Source organism: Ovis aries, chromosome 7 (assembly GCF_016772045.2).
Source record: "Ovis aries strain OAR_USU_Benz2616 breed Rambouillet chromosome 7, ARS-UI_Ramb_v3.0, whole genome shotgun sequence".
Lineage (NCBI taxonomy): Eukaryota > Metazoa > Chordata > Mammalia > Artiodactyla > Bovidae > Ovis > Ovis aries.
This window is the reverse complement of record NC_056060.1, coordinates 58865529-58890925: the sequence shown is the minus strand read 5'-3', so window position 1 is coordinate 58890925 and position 25397 is coordinate 58865529. Positions and strand designations below refer to the sequence as shown.

General features: G+C 36.9%; 1 protein-coding gene across 1 annotated transcript in view; it reads right to left on the bottom strand.

The window, feature by feature from the left end:
• Positions 1 to 25397, bottom strand: part of FAM227B (family with sequence similarity 227 member B) — a 216494-nt gene that overhangs the window by 165111 nt on the left and 25986 nt on the right. Inside the window, exons 8-10 of the mRNA XM_042252494.2 lie at positions 24537 to 24635; positions 13873 to 13974; positions 8057 to 8183 (exon numbers count right to left, since the gene is read on the bottom strand). Of these exons, the coding sequence (XP_042108428.1) occupies positions 8057 to 8183; positions 13873 to 13974; positions 24537 to 24635 (328 nt within the window). The remainder of the gene's footprint in view (positions 1 to 8056; positions 8184 to 13872; positions 13975 to 24536; positions 24636 to 25397) is intronic.

The window sequence follows — 25397 nt, the reverse complement described above, 5'->3', positions numbered from 1 at the left end:
TAGCCAATCATACAAAATCTTAATGTGTCTCTATACTAGGCAGAAGTATCCTCCAAAGTCTTCCATATCTTAATGTTCCCAAATGGTGAATACGTTATGTTACATGGCAAAGAGGAATTAAGGAAGCAGACAGAATTAAGTTAATAACTGGCTAGCCTTAAAATATGGACAGTATGCTGGCTTGTCCAGGTGAGCCCACTGTACTCAGAAGAGTCATAGATATGGAAGAGGGAGGTAGAAGAGTCAGTGTTAGAATGATGAAGTATGAGAAAGGTGACTAGTCATTGTGGGCTTTGATGATGAAAGGTTATGAGGCAAAAAATGGAAACAGCTTCTGAAAAGCTACAGAGATTTTCCCTAGAGCCTTTAGAATAACACAGCTCTCCCAACATCTTGGTTTTACCTTAGTGAAACTCATTTTGGACCTATGACTTTCAGAACTCTAAGATAATATATTTATGTTGCTTTAAAATCACTGCAGATGGTGATTGCAGCCATGAAATTAAAAGACACTTACTCCTTGGAAGGAAAGTTATGACCAACCTAGATAGCAGTCCCTTGGACTGCAAGGAGATCCAACCAGTCCATTCTAAAGGAGATCGGCCCTGGATGTTTTTTGGAAGGAATGATGCTAAAGCTGAAACTCCAGTACTTTGGCCACCTCATGTGAAGAGTTGACTCATTGGAAAAGACTCTGATGCTGGGAGGGATTGAGGGCAGGAGAAGGGGACGACAGAGGATGAGATGGCTGGATGGCATCACCGACTCGATGGACATGAGTTTGAGTGAACTCCGGGAGATGGTGATGGACAGGGAGGCCTGGCGTGCTGTGATTCATGGGGTCACAAAGAGTCGGACATGACTGAGTGACTGAACTGAACAGAACTGAACTGAAACTAAGCAGTAATTTGCTGCATCAGGAATAGGAAATTAATACAAGCTCTGGTGCTTTTTTCTTATTGTATATAAGGATCTCTAGGCTTCCCATGTGGCTCAGTGGTAAAGAATCCACCTGCTAATACATGTTTGATCCCTTGTTTGGGAAGGTCCCCTAGAGAAGGAAATGGCAACTGACTCCAGTATTCTTGCCTGGGAAATCCCATGGACAGAGAAGCCTGGTGGGGCTATAGTCCATGGTGTTGCAAAGAGTCAGACATGACTTAGCAACTAAACAACAACAACAAATAAGGAATTCTGGTTAAAAAAAAATGTGAAAAACGAACTAAAATGAAAGCCAACTGACAATGTAAGTAATCAAACTGAACATACTGCAAAGAAACAAATAAAGCAATGACTTCATCTTTAAAAAGGGAATTTTTCATATATTAAGGAGGAGAAATTGAATTAAGTATTTTAGATCTATGATATAAATATTTCTCCAACAAAGAAATAAGAAAAATGGCTTTTAAATTCCTCCAACAAGTGCTCTAGCCAAAACAAAATAATTAACCACAATTGAAAGATAAAATCATAGTAAAAGGTGAAAAGGTCATTTATGAGCATAGAACTCAGAAAACATGTGAGTCTTGATAGACATGCAATGTGAGAAAAAGCATTGTGACAGAAATCTGTACAAACACATTCATGTTAAATAAATCATAGAGTCTCTAGTGCAGCTAACACTACTGCCTTTGTTTTCAACTTAAATTCTTATCCATGCATCAAAATAAAAATGAACAATTATGTACAGGTCAGTGAATCTTCTCAAGTTTAATACATAGTGTCCATGTTACCAGCCCTCAGAAACAAAATATTCAGCTTCTAACACCATGGATTAGTCTTGTCAGATTTTGAACTTTGTATCAAAGAACTCATACAGGACCTACATTCTTGTGCCTGGTCCCTCAACCTTGTTTGTGTGATTTGTTTACTACTGTATATGATTATAGTTCACTCATCCTCATTGCTGGCAGTATTTCAGTATATGAATACTCCACAGTTTATCTAAATTTTATATTATTGTGGGGATTTGGACAGTTCATTTGGATTATTATATAAATAGCACTGCTTCAGCGTCTGCCTGCAATGCGGGAGACCCGGGTTCAATCCCTGGGTCGGGAAGATCCCCTGGAGAAGGAAATGGCAACCCACTCCAGTATTCTTGCCTGGAGAATCCCATGGACGGAGGAGCCTGGTGGGCTACAGTCCACAGGGTTCTAAAGAGTCGGACACGACTGAGCTATTTCACTTCACTTCATGAACATTTTGTACTTTTGGTATACAGAAATATGTAGATTTCTGGAGATTATGTACCCGAGAGTCAGAAATATGCTAGTCCAAATTTAACATATGTTTAGCTTTAGTAGATATTGGTAGTTGTCCAGAATATTCATATAATTCCACCTGCATAGTTACCTTTTATCTTAAGAAAATGCAGGTTTGAATTTTTTTAACTCTGAGATGAGTGTAGATTTACATGCACTTGCCACAAATAATAGAGAGAGATCCCTGTGCATGGTAACACCTTTTAAAACTATAATACGATATCTTCATTGAGGCTAAGGTACAGTTTCATCCCAAGGATTCCTTAAACTTCCTATTTTAGCCTCACCTACCCTTCACTTTAAACCATTTCTCTGCCTGATGTGAAGGAGAGGCAATAAATATCAATCCTTTCACTACACAAATATTTTTTCCTAAGGTGAAACAGCCCACAGAGAAGTACTGAAGCAAGTGTTCAACAGTGATAAATAGCCTATGTTGGAAAAATCAGTTCAGTTCAGTCACTCAGTCATGTCTGACTCATTGAGACCCCATGGACTAAAGCACACTAGGCTTTCCTGTCCATCACCAACTCCCAGAATTTATTCAAACTCATGTCCATCGAGTTGATGATTCCATCCAACCATATCTGTCCCCTTCTCCTTCCACCTTCAATCTTTCCCAGCATCAGGGTCTTTTCCAATCAGTCAGTTCTTCACATCAGGGGGCCAAAGTATTGGAGTTTCAGCTTCAACATCAGTCCTTCCAATGAATATTCAGGACTGATTTCCTTTAGGATGGACTGGTTGGATCTCCTTTGCAGTCCAAGGGACTCTCAAGAGTCTTCTCCAACACCACAGTTCAAAAGCATCAATTCTTTGGGGCTCAGCTTTCTTTATAGTCCAACCCTCACATCCATACATGACTACTGGAAAAACCATAGCTTTGACTAGATGGACCTCTTTGGCAAAGTAATGTCTCCGCTTTTTAACATGTTGTTTAGGTTGGTCTTCCCTGGTGGCCCAGGTGGTAAAACTATCTGCCTACATGTGGGAGACCAGGGTTTGATCCCTGCATCAGGAAAGGTCCCCTGGAGAAGGAAATGGTAACTCACTCCAGTACTCTTGCCTGGAAAATCCCATGGACAGAAGAGCTTGGTAGGCTACAGTCCATGGGGTCGCAAAGAGTCGGATACGACTGAGTGACTTCACTTTCTTTCTTTCTTTCCTTTCTTTCTAGGTTAGTCATAACTTTCTTCCAAGGAGCAAATGTCTTTTAATTTAATGGCTGCAGTCACTATCTGCAGTGATTTTGGAGCCCCCCAAGATAAAGTCTATTTGCCATTGTTTCCCCATATATTTGCCATGAAGTGATGGGACCAGATGCCATGATCCTAGTTTTCTGGATGTTGAGTTTTAAGCCAACTTTTTCAAAGAATATGCATTTGCAAACAAATGTATTCAGGCTAGAAGCGAGCAAACTATCTATTCTGATATTTAAATCAGATACGGGATCTATATTTAGTGTTCTTGTCTTTAACTCAGGCAGTTTGTGTACAGAATGCTTTGAAGACCAATCAGTTCAGTTCAGTTGAGTTCAGTAGCTCAGTCGTGCCCAACTCTTTGCAACCCCATGAATTGCAGCACGCCAGGCTTCCCTGTCCATCACCAACTCCCGGAGTTTACTCAGACTCACGTTCATCGAGTCAGTGATGCCATCCAGCCATCTCATCCTCTGTTGTCCTCTTCTCCTCCTGCCCCCAATCCATCCCAGCATCAGAGTCTTTTCCAATGAGTCAACTCTTCGCTTGAGGTGGCCAAAGTACTGGAGTTTCAGCTTTAGCATCATTCCTTCCAAAGAAATCCCAGGGTTGATCTTCAGAATGGACTGGTTGGATCTCCTTGTAGTCCAAGGGACTCTCAGGAGTCTTCTCCAACATCACAGTTCAAAAGCATCAATTCTTCGGCACTCAGCCTTCTTCACAGTCCAACTCTCACATCCATACATGACCACAGGAAAAACCATAGCCTTGACTAGATGGACCTTTGTTGGCAAAGTAATGTCTCTGCTTTTTAGTATGCTGTCTAGGTTGGTCATAACTTTTCTTCCAAGGAGTAAGCGTCTTTTAATTTCATGGCTGCAGTCACCATCTGCAGTGATTTTGGAGCCCCCAAAAATAAAGTCTGACACTGTTTCCACTGTTTCCCTATCTATTTCCCATGAAGTGATGGGACCTAATGCTATGATCTTCGTTTTCTGAATGTTGAGCTTTGAGCCAACTTTTTCACTCTCCTCTTTCACTTTCATCAAGAGGCTTTTTAGTTCCTCTTCACTTTCTGCCATCAGGGTGGTGTCATCTGCATATCTGAGGTTACTGATATTTCTCCTTGCAATCTTGATTCCAGCTTGTGTTTCTTCCAGTCCAGCGTTTCTCATGATGTACTCTGCATATAAGTTAAAAAAGCAGGGTGACAATATACAGCCTTGATGCACTCCTTTTCCTATTTGGAACCAGTCTGTTGTTCCATGTCCAGTTCTAACTGTTGCTTCCTGACCTGTATACAGATTTCTCAAGAGGCAAGTCAGGTGGTCTGGTATTCCCATCTCTTTCAGAATTTTCCACAGTTTATTGTGATCCACACAGTCAAAGGCTTGGCATAGTCAATAAAGCAGAAATAGATGTTTTTCTGGAACTCTCTTGCTTTTTCCATGATCCAGCAGATGTTGGCAATTTGATCTCTGGTTCCTCTGCCTTTTCTAAAACCAGCTTGAACATCAGGAAGTTCACGGTTCACATATTGTTGAAGCCTGGCTTGGAGAATTTTGAGCATTACTTTACTAGTGTGTGAGATGAGTGCAACTGTTCAGTAGTTTGAGCATTCTTTGGCATTGCCTTTCTTTGGGATTGGAATGAAAACTGACTAACAGGGACAGGCTAAAGTAGACATCCCCACTGGATTTACCTTATAAATCTCCTAACTCATTGCTATTGCTCATCTCAGCATATTACATACATTCATGCTTGAATACATCACAGAAACTAGTTAAAAGCATAACAGTTGTAAAAGAAGTATGAAAACTATATTTGCAGATGATACAATAGATGACTTGAAAACCCTAGACAATGAATGATAAAACTCAAACAAAAGGATTAAGTAAGCAAGTGACTCATAATATTTACATATAGAAAACAATATGAATTTGGGGTGGAACACAATGCAGTCTATAACATGTCTGGAGGAAATCTGCTCTGTTCTTCACTTTTTCTCTTATGGTTTATTTCTTTTTTGGTCTGAATGCTTTGCTCATTCTCTTTTTATTTCTTATATTTGAATTAATTGGATTTTTCTCTGTAATTAGGAGACTCCTGTCTTATGTGTATTGATGGAGGGGGCTGGTGCTCCAGGTTGTTTTCTAGAATTTACCTCCCACGGACTCCTTCCTTAAAACATGAAACATTTTCTTATAGAAATGGTTTGGTTATCGTTACCATCCTTTCTAAATTCCATATACACGATGTGTGGCAAAACCAACATATATTGTAAAGTAAAAAATAATAATAATAAATAAAATTTAAAAAAAGAAATGGTTGGTTACTAAGAATTGACACAAAACAATTATAAAAGAGTAGTCAAAAACAGAAAATTTTATGAGAAGAACTAGACTTCACTCACTTTTCAGTACTAGAGAACAGTCAACTTCTGGTAGTCCATAATGGTATAGTAGTCTTCAGAAAAAATATCGGAGAGATTTTTCTCTCCAATACCTTAGTTTTAAACCTAAGTGCCTAAATCTCCCAGCTAAGTACTTCAGGATGGAATTTTACTTCCCTTCAGCGTTTTAAGTTCTGCCACTCCTACTTAGTTTTAAGGGACTTGATTTCAGTCATATCTGAATGATCTAGTGGTTTTCCCTACTTTCTTCAATTTAAGTCTGAATTTGCAATAAGGAGTTCATGATCTGAGCCACAGTCAGCTCCCAGTCTTGTTTTTGCTGACTGTATAGAGCTTCTCCATCTTGGAAAACTCAGCAGTGGCCACAGGACTGGAAAAGGTCAGTTTTCATTCTAATCCCAAAGAAAGCCAATGCCAAAGAATGCTCAAACTACCGCACAATTACACTCATCTCACATGCTAGAAAGTAATGCTCAAAATTCTCCAAGCCAGGCTTCAACAGTACGTGAACCATGAAATTCCAGACGTTCAAGCCGGATTGAGAAAAGGCAGAGGAACTGGAGACAAATTGCCAACATGCGCTGGATCATCGAAAAAGCAAGAGAGTTCCAGAAAAACATCTATTTCTGCTTTATTGACTATGCCAAAGCCTTTGACTGTGTGGATCACAATAAACTGTGGAAAATTCTGAAAGAGATGGGAATACCAGACCACCTGACTTGCCTCTTGAGAAACCTATAATGCAAGTCAGGAAGCAACAGTTAGAACTGGACATGGAACAACAGACTGGTTCCAAATAGGAAAAGGAGTACGTCAAGGCTGTATATTGTCACCCTGCTTATTTAACTTATATGCAGAGTACATCATGAGAAATGCTGGGCTGGAAGAAGCACATGCTGGAATCAAGATTGCAAGGAGAAATATCAATAACCTCATATATGCAGATGACACCACCCTGATGGCAGAAAATGAAGAGGAACTAAATAGCCTCTTGATGAAAGTGAAAGGAGAGTGAAAAAGTTGGCTTAAAGCTCAACATTCAGAAAATGAATATCATGGCATCTGGTCCCGTTGCTTCATGGGAAATAGATGGGGAAACAGTGGAAACAGTGTCAGACTTTATTTTTTTGGGCTCCAAAATCACTGCAGATAGTGACTGCAGCCATGAAATGAAAAGACACTTGCTCCTTGGAAGAAAAGTTATGACCAACCTAGGCAGCTTATTAAAAAGTAGAGACATTACTTTGCCAACAAAGGTCTGTCTAGTCAAAGCTATGGTTTTTCCAGTAGCCATGTATGGATGTGAAAGTTGGACTATAAAGAAAGCTGAGCACCTAAGAATTGATGCTTTTGAACTGTGGTGTTGGAGAAGACTCTTGAGAGTCCCTTGGACTGCAAGGAGATCCAACTAGTCTATCCTAAAGGAAATCAGTCCTAATATTCATTGGAAGGACTGATGCTGAAGCTGAAACTCCAATACTTTGGCCACCTGATGCGAAGAACTGACTCATTGGAAAAGACCCTGATGCTGGGAAAGATTGAAGGCGGGAAGACAAGGGGACAATAGAAGATGAGATGGTTAGAGGGCATCACCGACTCAATGGACATTAGTTTGAGTAAACTCTAGGAGTTGGTGATGGACAGGGAAGCCTGGTTGCTGCAGTCCATGTTTCAAAGAGTCGGATACAACTGACTGAACTCCTACCTACACAGACACACACAGACACACAGACACACAGACACACACACACACACACACACATCATGATTCAAACATTTTTTTCCCATTGATTAATGATGGTATGTTATATAAATAATTCAGTTAGCTCTAGAATTTACCCAGTATTATCTGCTACAAAAATGCCAGCTGTGTTCTAAAAGAAGCAGCTTGAAATACTTCTCTTACAAATATAAAATATGTATCATACAGTTTTCTTTCTGTGGCAGTTTTGGTTTCTACAAGAATTCCACTGCCTACAAAATTGTTTGCCTTCAAAAGTTAATAAGTGATTAATTTTATTGTAACATAATTTTCAGAAGAAAATCATTATTTTGAAACACAGACATCAATATTCTGTTTTGTAAGAGAAAGAACTACAAAATTTTTGACTAAACAAAACACTGAAATTCAAAAGTTTTAGGTACCAAAGTAGTGATCAATACTTAAATGACATTCATACCTGACAACCAAAGAAAAATATTATTCCCTAGATCTTCTTTAAATTCATCATTAAAGAGACTACTAGATTCTGGAAATGCTTCCTGGAATGTTGCATAGATAGCTTGTGCCAAACAATCAGGATACACCTACCAAAACAGAGTCATATTAAAATAATTTCATATTTCATGTAAGATTATTTCAAATACCAAAGAAGTTATTGAGTTTGTGAAATACATGTCCCTTTTTCTCCTTATAACTTGTTTTTGGCCTTTTTTGCCTCTTTGTACTTCCAACAACTGAAGAATATGAACAAAGAAGAGTTGAAAATAAAGTCATATTAGTTTAGCTATTTGTTAGCATTCAGGGGAAAAAATTTAATTTGGATAAAGGATGAAGTTAACAGTTAAGGTTTAATGGTTCTACACTTATTTCATTTTACCCTGTTATTGATATCCTCTTTCAGAAAAAGTATACCCTCTTTCTAGTCATTATAATAAAAAGTATATATACATTTATAATTGAAATATATTTGACATATAATACTGCATAAGTTTAAAGTGTACAACATGTTGATATATTTGTATTTTGCAATATGATTACCACCACAGCATCAGCTAATAACTCTATTACATCACACAATTATCATTTTTTGTGTGTGTGGTGAGAAATAAAAGCATGTTTTTAAATAACTGAAGTCCATTTAGGTGAGTTAATGTAGCATAACACCAATTGTTATTGAGGTTATACTCTATTGTTTGCTCTTTGGAATAAAAGCTTTCTTCTTGGAAGAAAAGCTATGATCAACCTAGACAGCATTATTAAAAAGCTGAGACATTACTTTGCCAACAAAGGTCTATTTAGTCAGAGCTATGGTTTTTCCAGTAGTCATGTATGGATGTGAGAGTTGGACTTTAAAGAAAGCTGAGCACCAAGGAATTGATGCTTTTGAACTGCAGTGTTGGAGAAAACTCATGAGAGTCCCCTGGACTTCAAGGAGATCAAACTAGTCAATCCTAAAGGAAATCAGTCCTGAATATTCATTGGAAGAATTGATGCTGAAGCTGCAACTTCAATACTTTGGCCACCTGATGTGAAAAACTGACTCATTGGAAAAGACCCTGATGCTGGGAAAGACTGAAGGTGGAAGGAGAAGGGGACCACAGAGGATGAGATGGTTGGATGGCATCACCGACTTGATGGACAAGAGTTTGAGCAAGCTCAAGGAGTTGGTGATGGACAAGGATGCCTGGCATGCTGCAGTCCATGGGGTCACAAAGAGTTGGACATGACTGAGTGACTCAACTGAACTGAACCCCAATTGTAAAGCCCTGAGTGAATATCAACTAATGTATGGCACTACCAGTATTCTATTAGACTTAAAGTCACTTGACTACTGAGTTTCTCTCAGGGAGTAACTACACACAGGAAGATACCAGATTTTTATGTTAAAGATTTAAAATATTCTATTTACTATTTTGGAAGGCTGGCAGACACCAGAAACTGGAAGATGCAAGAGATGATTTCTCCCTTTGGTTTTCTTAAAGAAATTAGCTCTGTTGATACCTTGATCTTAATCCCATAAGACTCATTTTGGACTTCTGATCTACATAACTATAAAACAATGAATTTCCATTTCTTTAAGCCTCTAACTTCATGATGGTTTTTACACCAGCAATAGGAAACTAATATAGTCACCTGCCTCAGCAGTGCTCAAATCTGCTGGTAAGTGATGGTATTCTTTAAAGAATTTCATTAGTTTTTTGGGGTAGGGAAAAAGAGGCAGGCAAGAATGCTTTAAAAACACTGATATTATTTAATTTTATTGAATCAGCCATGGACAGTTTAAAATGCTACTGGAAAGAGTCACATAATTGTGGTATATAAAATTATGCTAGTAATTAAAAAGTTGAACTAGGTAAGGTGAACTTTGACATTTTGTTTTCTGTGTATATCTCAGCTTCAGGAGATTAGTGGGAAAAGAGATGAAGTATCAGATGGTGTTGGGAAATTTTCTCAGGGAATATCATTGTATGACATTGGAAGAAAATGAAATAAAAACCGTATGTTCAGATTCAATTAATTTATACTGAATAGTGAGATCTGAAGATACTTTTTTGATTCTTAAATATTAATAGCTTTTCTCAGATGAGCCAATTAGTAACAAAACTCCCAATTATTTGAATGAGTTAAAACAGAAATTAGTCAATGAGAGGTGAGGCTGCACTTCTACTTATACAGCTGTGGTGTTAATAGATATGTAGGGAGGTGGTCTGGTTCACAAGCATAGAAACAGGGGGAAGGGTCCAATCACTAAGGTGTACGTGTTATTTGTTCTCAAGTGAGGCTTTGAATCTTTGTTAAATAATGTCTAATCTCTCCTTGGAAAATGCCATTGAAAATAGGGACTTCAGGAAAAATCAAGTCATGATTTGAGATGGATTATAAAGGCAACATCGTGATATCAAAAGGCACATCATCCCAAGGAGAACATTTGGACAATAAACATAAGACTAGAAATTATAGAATGAGGAATATGTAATGGTGCCACTGCTTGTTTGTTCACATTAAATAGGCTTTAAAAAATTCTTTTCTTAAGGCTTGTGTTAAAGCATGCTTGACTTTATCAAACCACGTATTAGATAGACAAGACCCACCACAAAAGGACAGACTAGGTAAAGGATTATAGATAGGAGAAATCCAGCCAGTTTTGTCATCTCTAGGCAATTTAATGACCAAAAAATTCTAACCACTAATGTTTTTCCTGTAAATAAGAAAAACAAATTTATATTAGCAGGGAAAATCATAGTCTATCTTTTGGAATATCAGTGTTCTATAAGGCAACTTATGAATCATGGGTCAAACTCTTCATCTGATGGATAACGGGCTATGGCACTGAGAAACTGAATGTCTGCAAGATCACCTGTGTAATTAGTAGCAGACTCCTTATTCCCAGCCCACTGCTGGCTTCCTTCTATAATACTGTATGTACATTTTTGTAAGATAGGTCAAGATTGAGTATAAATATTTGGCAATTTTATGTTTTCTTGATAGACACTTATTTTATTTTATTTTATTTATTATTTTTTTTATTTTTAGTTTTTTATTTTTTAAATTTTAAAATCTTTAATTCTTACATGCATTCCCAAACATGAACCCCCCTCCCACCTCCCTCCCCATAACATCTTTCTGGGTCATCCCCATGCACCAGCCCCAAGCATGCTGCATCCTGCGTCAGACATAGACTGGCGATTCAATTCACATGATAGTATACATGTTAGAATGTCATTCTCCCAAATCATCCCACCCTCTCCCTCTCCCTCTGAGTCCAAAAGTCCGTTATACACATCTGTGTCTCTTTCCCTGTCTTGCATACAGGGTCGTCACTGCCATCTTCCTAAATTCCATATATATGTGTTAGTATACTGTATTGGTGTTTTTCTTTCTGGCTTACTTCACTCTGTATAATCGGCTCCAGTTTCATCCATCTCATCAGAACTGATTCAAATGAATTCTTTTTAACGGTTGAGTAATACTCCATTGTGTATATGTACCACAGCTTTCTTATCCATTCATCTGCTGATGGACATCTAGGTTGTTTCCATGTCCTGGCTATTATAAACAGTGCTGCGATGAACATTGGGGTACATGTGTCTCTTTCAATTCTGGTTTCCTTGGTGTGTATGCCCGGAAGTGGGATTGCTGGGTCATAAGGTAGTTCTATTTGCAATTTTTTAAGGAATCTCCACACTGTTCTCCATAGTGGCTGTACTAGTTTGCATTCCCACCAACAGTGTAGGAGGGTTCCCTTTTCTCCACACCCTCTCCAGCATTTATTGCTTGCAGATTTTTGGATCACAGCCATTCTGACTGGTGTGAAGTGGTACCTCATTGTGGTTTTGATTTGCATTTCTCTAATAATGAGTGATGTTGAGCATCTTTTCATGTGTTTGTTAGCCATCCGTATGTCTTCTTTGGAGAAATGTCTATTTAGTTCTTTGGCCCATTTTTTGATTGGGTCGTTTATTTTTCTGGAGTTGAGCTGCAGAAGTTGCTTGTATAGTTTTGAGATTAGTTGTTTGTCAGTTGCTTCATTTGCTATTATTTTCTCCCATTCAGATGGCTGTCTTTTCACCTTGCTTATATTTTCCTTTGTTGTGCAGAAGCTTTTAATTTTAATTAGATCCCATTTGTTTATTTTTGCTTTTATTTCCAGCATTCTGGGAGGTGGATCATAGAGGATCCTGCTGTGATTTATGTCTGAGAGTGTTTTGCCTATGTTCTCCTCTAGGAGTTTTATAGTTTCTGATCTTACATTTAGATCTTTAATCCATTTTGAGTTTATTTTTGTGTGCGGTGTTAGAAAGTGATCTAGTTTCATTCTTTTACAAGTGGTTGACCAGTTTTCCCAGCACCACTTGTTAAAGAGATTGTCTTTACTCCATTGTATATTCTTGCCTCCTTTGTCAAAGATAAGGTGTCCATATGTGTGTGGATTTATCTCTGGGCTTTCTATTTTGTTCCATTGATCTATATGTCTGTCTTTGTGCCAGTACCATACCCACTTTCACCGCTACTATTCAACATAGTTCTGGAAGTTTTGGCCACAGCAATCAGAGCAGAAAAAGAAATAAAAGGAATCCAAATTGGAAAAGAAGAAGTAAAACTCTCACTGTTTGCAGATGACATGATCCTCTACATGGAAAACCCTAAAGACTCCACCAGAAAATTACTAGAGCTCATCAATGAATATAGTAAAGTTGCAGGATATAAAATCAACACACAGAAATCCCTTGCATTCCTATACACGAATAATGAGAAAGTAGAAAAAGAAATTAAGGAAACAATTCCATTCACCATTGCAACGAAAAGAATAAAATACTTAGGAATATATCTACCTAAAGAAACTAAAGACCTATATATAGAAAACTATAAAACACTGATGAAAGAAATCAAAGAGGACACTAATAGATGGAGAAATATACCATGTTCATGGATTGGAAGAATCAATATAGTGAAAATGAGTATACTACCCAAAGCAATTTACAAATTCAATGCAATCCCTATCAAGCTACCAGCCACATTTTTCACAGAACTAGAACAAATAATTTCAAGCTTTGTATGGAAATACAAAAAACCTCGAATAGCCAAAGCAATCTTGAGAAAGAAGAATGGAACTGGAGGAATCAACTTGCCTGACTTCAGACTCTACTACAAAGACACTTATTTTATTTTAGGATTTATCCATAAAAACATTTACTGACTTGAAAATACTCATGTATTTCTGATTTTACAGATGTCAGTTCAACAAAGTATTTGAATATGTCTTCTGCTTTGAAATGCTAGATGTTTACATTTCAAAATACTCAAGGAAATTCCATGCATCTTCACTTCACATTACTCAAGAACATAAATTATTTTAACCAAATTATTTTAACATAGTAAAACAACATTTGATTCACAACTTTGTTCATTGTTCTTTACTGTTCACAGGTGCTTAGTGTTGTACTTATGCATTAACACAAGAGGTTAAGTCCTCTTAGACCAAAATATACTTTATAAAGTAAAAGGAAAATAATTTTGCAGATTAAAAAATCAAGAATATGCATAGGATAAGTCAATATCTTTCAGTATGCAAACAAATAGATTCTGTAAGGCCTTCAGCAGAATACAATATTCTGGGGTGGGGGCATAACTTAAAATATTAGCTTTTTTACTCTACTTGAGGCAATTTTGCTTTCAAAGTAACAAAATACATTCTCATATGTGTTTAAATAACTTTTTATACTTCATTTGCTATAAATATAATTTGTATAACCAGTTAACTTCTGTATTTACCTGAAAGAATGTATCCTTTCGGCTTAGAGGTATGCTCATGAAAAGTGACACATAGCTTTCTGAAATTCTATCAAACAAGCAATCTTGACTTTCTCTGTCAGGCTTAAAAAATAAAACAGGCATGGAATTAAAACAATTGATATTACAATTTAAAATTAGAATTTGTTTACATAATGTCAGTAATTCTATCTATTCTCAAACTGCAGATCTGTTGCTATAATGGAATGAGCGTGGGTTTTTGGCATCATGCAGACCTGAATTTAAATGCTGGTTCCATTATTCATTAGCTGCACTATCCTGGGCAAGTCCTAGTTTCCTTATCTGCAAATGTAGGTAATATATACATGCCTTAAAGTAGTATCTTAAAATTCAATTGGACAAGGATCACATTTTGTTTGGCTTTGTATTTAAAGCCCTCAGCACAGTGCCTGGCACACAGAAAGCAAACCAATGTCTGATCAATTAATGAAGGTTCTTAAATAGTGGTTGGCATGTACAATGCTGTCAATGACATAGCTACCTTCTATTATTCTATAGCCATTCCAAATCTTTCATAAGAAGTATCTCAGTATAAAATAAAAGCAATTACTGGAATGAGACAGCCATAGCCAGAACTAGTAAAATAGTGACATGAAAGACTAAAAACAAAGTAGAATGCTATCAGTTCAGTTGCTCAGTTGTGTCTGACTCTTTGCAACCCCATGAATCGCAGCACGCCAGGCCTCCCTGTCCATAGCCAACTTCCGGAGTTTACTCAAACTCATGTCCATCGAGTTGGTGATGCCATCCAGCCATCTCATCCTCTGTCGTCCCCTTCTCCTCCTGCCCCCAATCCCTCCCAGCATCAGGGTCTTTTCCAATGAGTCAATTCTTCACATGAGGTGGCCAAAGTATTGGAGTTTCAGCTTTAGCATCAGTCCTTCCAATGAACACCCAGGACTGATCTCCTTTAGAATGGACTGGTTGGATCTCTTTGCAGTCCAAGGGACTCTCAAGAGTCTTCTCCAACACCACAGTTCAAAAGCATCAATTCTTCGGCGCTCAGCTTTCTTCACAGTCCAACTCTCACATCCATACATGACCACAGGAAAAACCATAGCCTTGGCTAGACGGACCTCTGTTGGCAAAGTAATGTCTCTGCTTTTTAATATGCTATCTAGGTTGGTAATAACTTTCCTTCCAAGGAGTAAGCATCTTTTAATTTCATGGCTGCAATCACCATCTGCTGTGATTTTGGAGCCTCCCAAAATAAAGTCTGACACTGTTTCCACTGTTTCCCCATCTATTTCCCATGAAGTGATGGGACCAGATGCCATGACCTTTGTTTTCTGAATATTGAGCTTTAAGCCGACTTTTTCACTCTCCTCTTTTACTTTCATCAAGAGGCTTTTTAGTTCCTCTTCAGTTTCTGCCATCAGGGTGGTGTCATCTGCATATCTGAGGTTACTGATATTTCTCCCAGCAATCTTGATTCCAGCTTGTGCTTCTTCCAGCCCAGCATTTCTCATGATGTACTCTGCATGTAAGTTATAAGAAGGAAGAAATCTATACATAATAATACTGTTAACATTATAGTAAAGTCTTAAGGTAGCACCTTGAATTCTTGCTCTATTAAGCAATGAACAGATGAATTAAGAGTCCAAATTCATTTATGATATCAACAGTAGAAGCACAAGCTGGCATTAATAGGTTTTGGTAATAAACACCAAAAATGATTAAATTCAGTGGTAATTTTCTAAATTAGCAAACCATATGAGCTGGGATTCATAAATGTATAGTATCTTAGAACTAAAATGGAAGTTAGATATCACCTAGGTTAAACCTCTCTAATTTAGTGATTGCACTACTGTCCAGAAAGCTTAAGAGCATTATTTAAGGTTATACACAGTTAAGTATGACTGATGCTGATTCTCAAATACTTTGGCCACCTGATGCGAAGAACTGACTCACTGGAAAAGACTCTGATGCTGGGAAAGATTGAAGGCAAGAGGAGAAGAGGACAACAGAAGATGAGATGGTTGGATGGCATCACTGACTTGATGGACATGAGTTTGAGCAAACTCCGGGAGCTGGTGATGGACAGGGAAGCCTGGCATGCTGCAGTCCATTGGTTGCATAGAGTTGGACACGACTGAGCGACTGAACTGATACACAGTTAAGTAACTGAAAGTCAGACTAGAATCCATGTCTCCTAACTCCCAATACAGTTGTCATGCTTCTGTGATAAGTTTACAGATGGAGATAGTAGCAGAAACAATAATGATAATGTTAACAGCTAAAAATTCTAGATCATTTATATAATGGGAAGTGGTTCTAAGATTTAGGTTTGTATGAGAATTAACTGAGATTATATATAACTTACTAGTGAATAAAGTTGGCATGCTTCAGCTACACAACCTACAATCATGTATGAAGAAATATCTAGACAGAAAGTTTCAGAACATGTCTTTGATTAATACAATTCACTGTAATGTACACATTAAATATACTTTCACAGGAAACTGAGTAGCAAAATAGTATGGTAAATTTTTATACATGTTTTGGTATATTTGAAAAGAAAAGTCATCCTACAGCTGATGGATATTCAAGTTACTGATATGCTCATTAGATCTAGCTATTTAACATATGTTAAATTATTCTTGCATTCTAGGAATAAAGCTCATTGGTCAGGCTCTATAACTCTTTTAATATACTGCTGAATTCAGTTTCCTAGTATTTTGTTGAAGGCTTTTGTATCAATATCCTAAAAGAGGATATTGATCTGTATTTTTTTTTTTTGTAGTATCTTTAGCTTTGGTATCATGACAATATTGGTCTCATAAAATGAGCTAGGAGTATTCCCTCCTCTTCAGTTTTTCAGAAGAGTTTGAGAAGGATTGGTGTTAATTCTTCTTTAAATATTGGCAGAATTCATCAGTGAAGTCATTTGGTCCAGGACTTTCTTTGTTGGGAGGTTTCTGATTACTTATTTAATCTCCCTACTAGTTATACATCTATTCAGATTGTCTATTTCTTCATTATTCGGTCTTGGAAAATTATATATTTCTAGGAATTTGTCCATTTTATACAGGCTATCCAATTTGTTATTATATGTTTGTTCACAATCCTCTTAATCCTTCTTTTTTCTTTGCTGATAGTAAAGTTCCTACTTTCATTTGACTTTAATTTGAGTCCTCTTATTCTTGCTGCTGCTGTTGCTAAGTCGCTTCAGTTGTGTCCGACTCTGTGTGACCCTATAGACAGCAGCCCACCAGGCTCCTCTGTCCACAGGATTCTCTAGGCAAGAATACTGGAGTGGGTTGCCATTTCCTTCTCTCCTACTCTTGCTAGAGGTTTGTCAATTTTATTGATCTCAAGGAATAACTTTTGATTTTATTGCTTTTCTCTACTATTTTTCAATTCTCTATTTTATTTATCTCCACTCTAATCTATTCCTTCCTTCCTTCTATTAGCTAAGGGTTCAGTTTGTCCTTCTTTTTCTAGTTCCTTACTAGGTAGATTTAGGTTGTTGATATGTTGTTTATTGATTTGTTTACAACTATAAATTTCTCTTTTAGCACTGCTTTTGTTTTTCCCTGCGAGTTTTGTATATTCTATTTTTGTTTTCATTTGTCTCAAGCTATTTTCTAATTTCCCCTGTGATTTATTCTTTGAGTTGTTGGTTGTTTGGGAACTCTTATACATTAATGGCAACTCACTCTAGTAATCTTGCCTGGAAAATCCCATGTCTAGAGGAGCCTGGTGGGTTACAGTTCATGGTATTACAAAAGTGTCAGACATGACTGAGTGACTAAGAAATGACAACAACTGGTCTTTATTATTTCCTTTCTTCTGCATACTTCAGGTTTTCATTTCTTTGTCTAGTTTCCTACACTATAAGCTGGGGTCATGGTTTTTGAGAATGTTCCGTATTTCAAATACAGGCATCTTAATGCTTTAAATTTCCAAATACTGCTTGAGGTATATCTCACAAATTTAATCTGCATTTTCATTTTCAATAAGCTCAAAATATTTTTCAATTTCCCTATTGATTTCTGGCTTGACCCATAGTTCCTGAGAAGTATGTTAGTTTCCAAATATTTGAGAATTTTCCAGATAGCTTTCTGTTATCCATTTACACTATAATTCCATTTTGGTCTAAAAACATGACGTGAATTCTTTTAATTTTATTAGAATGTTTTCCTAGCCCAGAATATAGTTGGTAAAGATTTAATATGTACATGAGAAAAATGTGTATTCTACAGTCACTAACAGGAATGCTTAATAAATATCAATTAGATGCATAAAGTTGGTTAACAAAGTGTTGCTCAAATCATCTACAGCATTCTATATCATTAACTGATTTCTGTACATTCTACCAGTTACTGAGACTGAGGTGCTGAAATATCTAACTGTATTTATAGATTTGTCTTTCTCCTTTAAGTATTAAATTAATTAAATGTGTTTCAAAGCATTTTATTAGGTATATAAATATTTCATTGTTATGTCATAATGATGAATTGATTACTTTGTGTTTACGTTAGTCACTCAGTCGTGTCCAACTCCTTGCAACCCCATGGACTGTAGCCTGCCAGGTTCCTCTGTCCATGGAATTCCCCAGGCAAGAATACTGGAATGCCGTTCTCCGGGGGATCTTCTGGACTCAGAGACTGAACCTGGGTCTCCTGCATTGCAGGCAGATTTTTTACTGTCTGAGCCACCAGGGAAGCCCTCATTATACAGTTACTCTTCCCTGGTAACATTCTTTGCTTTCAGATTTACTCTGTATGATGAGTTCAAAAAAGTTGTTATATTTGGGGGTTATATATGGCTTATCTTTGATATTTTATGGGTAGAAGTGATACACTTTCTAGGCTTCTGGATCATTTTGAGAGCCAAAGTCCCATGGACAATTTTGAAACCTTTAAGGCTGTATCATTTCTGGAATTCTTCTAGTCAAACATCATCAGGGAAACTTTTATCATTAGCCTATACATTACCCAGGAATTTTTGGAACACTGTATTTTCACTATGAATATAATAATAAACAATAATAATGATAGGTATATCCACTGAACAGTTACCATATACCCTATATACCATTTAAACAACTTCTATGTAAACAAACAACTTTAAATGCATTTTCTAACTCCCAATTAACATATACAATGGGAAATTTTTAAAGCTTTATGAAAGAAGTAAGTAACTATCTAGTTACATCATTTACTAATGGCAAAACTTGTTTTGGGGGCTTCTCTGGTGGCTCAGATGGTAAAGAATCTGCCTGCAGTGTGGAAGACCTGGGTTTGATCCTTGGGTTGGGAAGATCTGGAGAAGGGAATGACTATCCACTCCAGCATTCTTGCCTGGAGAATTCCATGGACAGAGGAGTCTGGCAGGCTACAGTCCATGGGGTCACAAAGAGTTGGATCCGACTGAGAGATTAACACTTTTAAACTTGTTTCTGAAAGCCAGGTCTTAATTCGGTTGCACTGAATCCATATTACACTTATATAGTATTTCACAGTTTACTAGGGCTCTTATTTATGTTACTTTTAGGCCAAAAGAGAGAGTTTTTAAAATCTGTTTTTGTTTGTTTTGAAGCTGAGATTATTGAAGCTCACAGCAATTTTTTGACTAACCCAAAGTTTCACCCTCAGTTCAATTCAGTTCGGTCACTCAGTTGTGTCCGACTCTTTGCAACCCCATGGACTGCAGCACGCCAGGCCTCCCTGTCCATCACCAGCTCCCAGAGTTTATCCAAACTCATGTCCATTGAGTCGGTGATGCCATCCAACCATCTCAACCTCTGTTGTTCCCTTCTCCTCCTGCCTTCAATCTTTCCCAGAATCAGGGTCTTTTCAAATGAGTCAGTTCTTCACATCAGGTGGCCAAAGTATTGAAATGTCACCGCAACTACTGGGAAAAACAGATTTAAAATTTTAACTTCTTGGATTAAGTTCAGTTCAGCTCAGTTCGGTCACTCAGTCATGTCTGACTCTTTGTGACCCGATGAACTGCAGCACACCAGGCTTTCCAGTGCATCACCAATTCCCGGAGTTTACTCAAACTCAAGTCCATTGAGTAGGTGATGCCATCTAACCATCTCATCCTCTGTCGTCCCCTTCTCTTCCTGCCTTCAATCATTCCCAGTATCAAGGTCTTTTCAAATGAGTCGGTTCTTTGCCTCAGGTGGCCAAAGTACTGGAGTTTCAGCTGCAGCATCAGTCCTTCCAATGAATATTCAGGACTGATTTCCTTTAGGATGGACTGGTTGGATCTCCTTGCAGTTCAAGGGATTCCCAAGAGTCTTCTCCAACACCACAGTTCAAAAGCATCAATTCTTTGGTGCTCACCTTTCTTTATAGTCCAACTCTCACATCCATACATGACTACTGGAAAAACCATGGCTTTGACTAGATGGACCTTTGTTGGCAAAGTAATGTCTCTGCTTTTTAATATGCTGTCTAGGTTGATCATAACTTTTCTTCCGAGGAATAAGCATCTTTTTTTCATGGCTGCAGTAACCACCTGCAATGATTTTGGAGCCCCCCAAATAAAGTCTGTCACTGTTTCCTAGATTTAAGCCCAGCACTTTTTCTACCAGATCAATCTACCACTAAGTCACAGGTAATAAAAGAAATTTGCTTTTATATTAGTCACCTAACAATTACTGAAATAAATTTCAGAGTCAACATACTGAATCATGCTATATTCTAGAGTATGATTATATATTATTTCATATTGTGCTGTTGGTAATTAAATTGCACTAGTGGCTTGGGGGGAGGTTATTCTAGTTATAAAGTCAGTACTATTTATCATTTATCAGTTCAGTTCAGCTCAGCTGTGTCCAGCTCTTCGCGACCCAATGAACCACAGCACGCCTATAAGATGGACCTAAAAATAGATAGAATGTATGTGTTTTGTGTTCACCTGAAAATGTAGCATAGCTTGAAATATGAGCTTACCTAACAGTACAAATATTCCCACACAATGCTGGTAAAAATGTATGAGCACTCATCATATTTATTTGATGTATTTAGGAACCCAAGAGGCCATGCTATTAATCTAGTTCACTGGCTTCATATATTTAACAAAAGAACCCTCTTAGAAATAAAATCATAGGTGAAATTTAATGAACAGAACAGATGAAAGAGGTTCTGTTCTGGTTAAATCATGGATATGTTGCTTCAATATGACTTGGATACCCTTTCAGTTCCCTTAGAACAGTAGCAGAACACTCAGATCAATCATATAATGTTCCTCAAAACACATCAGAGATCTTAATGATATTGGAAATGTTATTAAATTGTAAGATTATAAAATAATTACTATAATTTCAGGAAGCCAGTAGTTAGAATAGTTTGCTTAAAGACAAAATGACTTCTAATTCCTTGTTATTCCACAGATACCCCTATAAATGTAGTGGGTTGCTAACATTTTTGTGTCAGATCTGTTTGTTCCAAATAATGTAGCTTGACAAAGCAGTTACTAGAAACATTGCTAGATTATGTTTCCTTCAAAAACTTGTCATATATATAACCCTAACAAATTTAAGTGGGAAAGTAATGCTTTCTCTCTGTTATCATGGAAAAATATAAATTTGGAATCCAGATCTGGAAAAAGAAATCTAAGGTAATGAAAGTCTGATTTTATGTTTCCCTACATAATTACCTTTGTGGAACTGATATACCACTTCCTATTTCTCATTCAACTCCTAACGATATCAGAAATACAGAACAGATACTCTTACCTTGAATTACATTAATTATTCTAACACATGTGAAGTGATGATGAAATGAAAGTCCCTCAGTTGTTGCCCAACTTTTTGTGACCTCATGGACTATACGGTCCATGGGATTCTCTAGGCCAGGATACTGGAGTGGGTAGCCTTTCCCTTCTCCAGGGCATCTTGTCATACCAAGGATCGAACCAGATCTCCCGCATTGCTGGCGGATTCTTTAACAGTTGAGCCACAAGGAACATTATGTTCTATTCAAATAGTTTTATGAAAAATTAATAGAACTCACTGCTTCATTGTATGAAAGAATCCATAAGCAGTTTTCTTTGGGCAATTTGAGCTGAGGAGGTGAAGAACTGAGCCTAATATCAGACTTCCCTGATGGGGCAGCATACCTTCCTAATGCTTGGACTGTGATCCCCAGCATTACTCTGCTTTTCATTCTTCTAGATCCAGAGGCCACACAGCAGCCATTGGTATTCACCACTTTCTCCAGACTCATATTCTCTGATGTAATACTTGCATACTGCTTATTTCCATTCTCTTATTGCTTCCCAGATACCCATGTCTTTCTCTTTTTAATCCTAAGCAGAGTTTTCATCTTTCTGAATCAAGAGAGGACCCTCTCCGCATCTGATATATTGCGTTTTCGAAGTGAAACCTCTTTCAATGTCACTGATTTGCAGTGGATTTTCTCTTTAGTGTTCATCAGTGCATTATACTACTGGGTAAAGCTACAACTTTGTTATTTACTACAGTGTTTGATTTATTTATTTATTATTATTATTTTTTTAATTTAAATTTTTATTTTTACTTTATTTTACTTTTACAATACTGTATTGGTTTTGGCATACATTGACATGAATCCGCCACGGGTGTACATGAGCTCCCAAACATGAACCCCCCTCCCACCTCCCACCCCACATCATCCCTCCGGATCATCCCCGTGCACCAGCCCCAAGCATCCGGCATCCTGCATTGAACATAGACTAGCAATTCATTTCTTACATGATAGTATACATGTTTCAATGCCATTCTTCCAAATCATCCCACCCTCTCCCTCTCCCTCAGAGTCCAAAAGTCCGCTCTACACATCTGTGTCTCTTTTGCTGTCTTGCTTACAGGGTCATCATTGCCATCTTTCTAAATTCCATATATATGTGTTAGTATACTGTATTGGTGTTTTTCTTTCTGGCTTACTTCACTCTGTATAATCGGCTCTAGTTTCATCCATCTCATTAGAACTGATTCAAATGTATTCTTTTTAATAGCTGAGTAATACTCCATTGTGTATATGTACCACAGCTTTCTTATCCATTCATCTGCTGATGGACATCTAGGTTGCTTCCATGTCCTGGCTATTATAAACAGTGCTGCGATGAACATTGGAGTACATGTGTCTCTTTCTATTCTGGTTTCCTCGGTGTGTATGCTGAGCAGTGGGATTGCTGGGTCATAAGGCAGTTCTAGTTCCAGTTTTTTAAGGAATCTCCACACTGTTCTCCATAGTGGCTGTACTAGTTTGCATTCCCACCAACAATGTAAGAGGGTTCCCTTTTCTCCACACCCTCTCCAGCATTTATTGCTTGTAGACTTTTGGATTGCAGCCATTCTGACTGGTGTGAAGTGGTACCTTGTTGTGGTCTTGATTTGCATTTCTCTGATAATGAGTGATGTTGAGCATCTTTTCATGTGTTTGTTAGCCATCTGTATGTCTTCTTTGGAGAAATGTCTATTTAGTTCTTTGGCCCATTTTTTGATTGGGTCATTTATTTTTCTGGAATTGAGCTGCATAAGTTGCTTGTAAATTTTTGAGATTAGTTGTTTGTCAATTGCTTCATTTGCTATTATTTTCTCCCATTCAGAAGGCTGTCTTTTCACCTTGCTTATATTTTCCTTTGTTGTGCAGAAGCTTTTAATTTTAATTAGATCCCATTTGTTTATTTTTGCTTTTATTTCTAGTATTATGGGAGGTGGATCATAGAGGATCCTGATGTGATTTATGTCGGAGAGTGCATTCACCATTGCAACGAAAAGAATAAAATACTTAGGAATATATCTACCTAAAGAAACTAAAGACCTATATATAGAAAACTATAGAACACTGATGAAAGAAATCAAAGAGGACACTAATAGATGGAGAAATACACCATGTTCATGGATTGGAAGAAGCAATATAGTGAAAATGAGTATACTACCCAAAGCAATCTACAGATTCAATGCAATCCCTATCAAGCTACCAGCAGTATTTTTCACAGAGCTAGAACAAATAATTTCAAGATTTGTATGGAAACACAAAAAACCCTTGAATAGCCAAAGCAATCTTGAGAAAGAAGAATGGAACTGGAGGAATCAACTTGCCTGATTTCAGGCTCTACTACAAAGCCACAGTCATCAAGACAGTATGGTACTGGCACAAAGACAGACATATAGATCAATGGAACAAAATAGAAAGCCCAGAGATAAATCCACACACCTATGGACACTCTATCTTTGACAAAGGAGGCAAGAATATACAATGGAGTAAAGACAATCTCTTTAACAAGTGGTGCTGGGAAAACTGGTCAACCACTTGTAAAAGAATGAAACTAGATCACTTTCTAACACCACACACAAAAATAAACTCAAAATGGATTAAAGATCTAAATGTAAGACCAGAAACTATAAAACTCCTAGAGGAGAACATAGGCAAAATACAGTGTTTGATTTAATTAATCTTTTTCTGACTAATATAGACTCTGGATCTTTGAAATCCACATTAAGGTTTTAACTCCTCTAAAAGAACTCTAGATTTCAAACATGACTTCTAATATATGCAGAACACTAAAAAAACAAGCTTTGTGATAGGATCAGAAGAACATTAAAAAAACACCAGTGTTACTGCTAATGAAAAATTATGCTGCAAATCAACTTTTTAAAAAGAAGTTTTAAAAAAACATTTTACCTTAAATTTATGGAGAAACCACCACCAAAAGCAATCATGCAAAAGAGCAATAGAGGCTTCTGAGAGAAAATGAGTCCTCCAGATTTTAAAAACTTTTCCCTATGGAAAAAAGATATATATGATCAAATTTATATGTATTATAAGACACATTAATATAAATAGGCTTTATAAAGAGTATGTATTTAAGAGTTATAGACTACCACTGCTCAATAGAAATTTAATGTGAGCCATACGTATATTAAGTTTTCTAGTAGACATTTTAACAAAGTACAAAGGTGATGTTTTAGTGACATTTAACCAAACATATTTAAATATTAAATATGTATTATAATAAATGTTATAAAATTATTAATGAAATATTTTACATTCCTTTGGGTACTAGGTCCTTGAAATAGAGTATATATTTTATATTCACAGCATATCTCAACTTGAACACTGTATTTTCTTCAAAAATACTAGATCATAATTAGGTTTTATAAAATATATGGTTATTATTTTTTAACTCTAAAGTTGTTCAATAATTGAATCAAGTCATTTTAAAATTTATATATAATTAAAGTAAATAAGTTTTAAAATTCAGCTAATCACAGGCATAGAAAATAAACTTAAGGCTATCAAAAGGGAAAGTAGCGGAGAGGGATAAATCATAAGTTTGGGATTAACAGATACACACTACTCTATATAAAATAGATAAGTAAGAAGGTCCCACTCTATAGCATAGGAAACTATATTCAATACCTTGTAATAATAACCTATAGTGGAAATACCTTGTAATAACCTATAATGGAAAAAAACCTTAAAAAGTGTATATATATACTATATATTATATATACAGTATAACTGAATCATGTTGCTGTACCC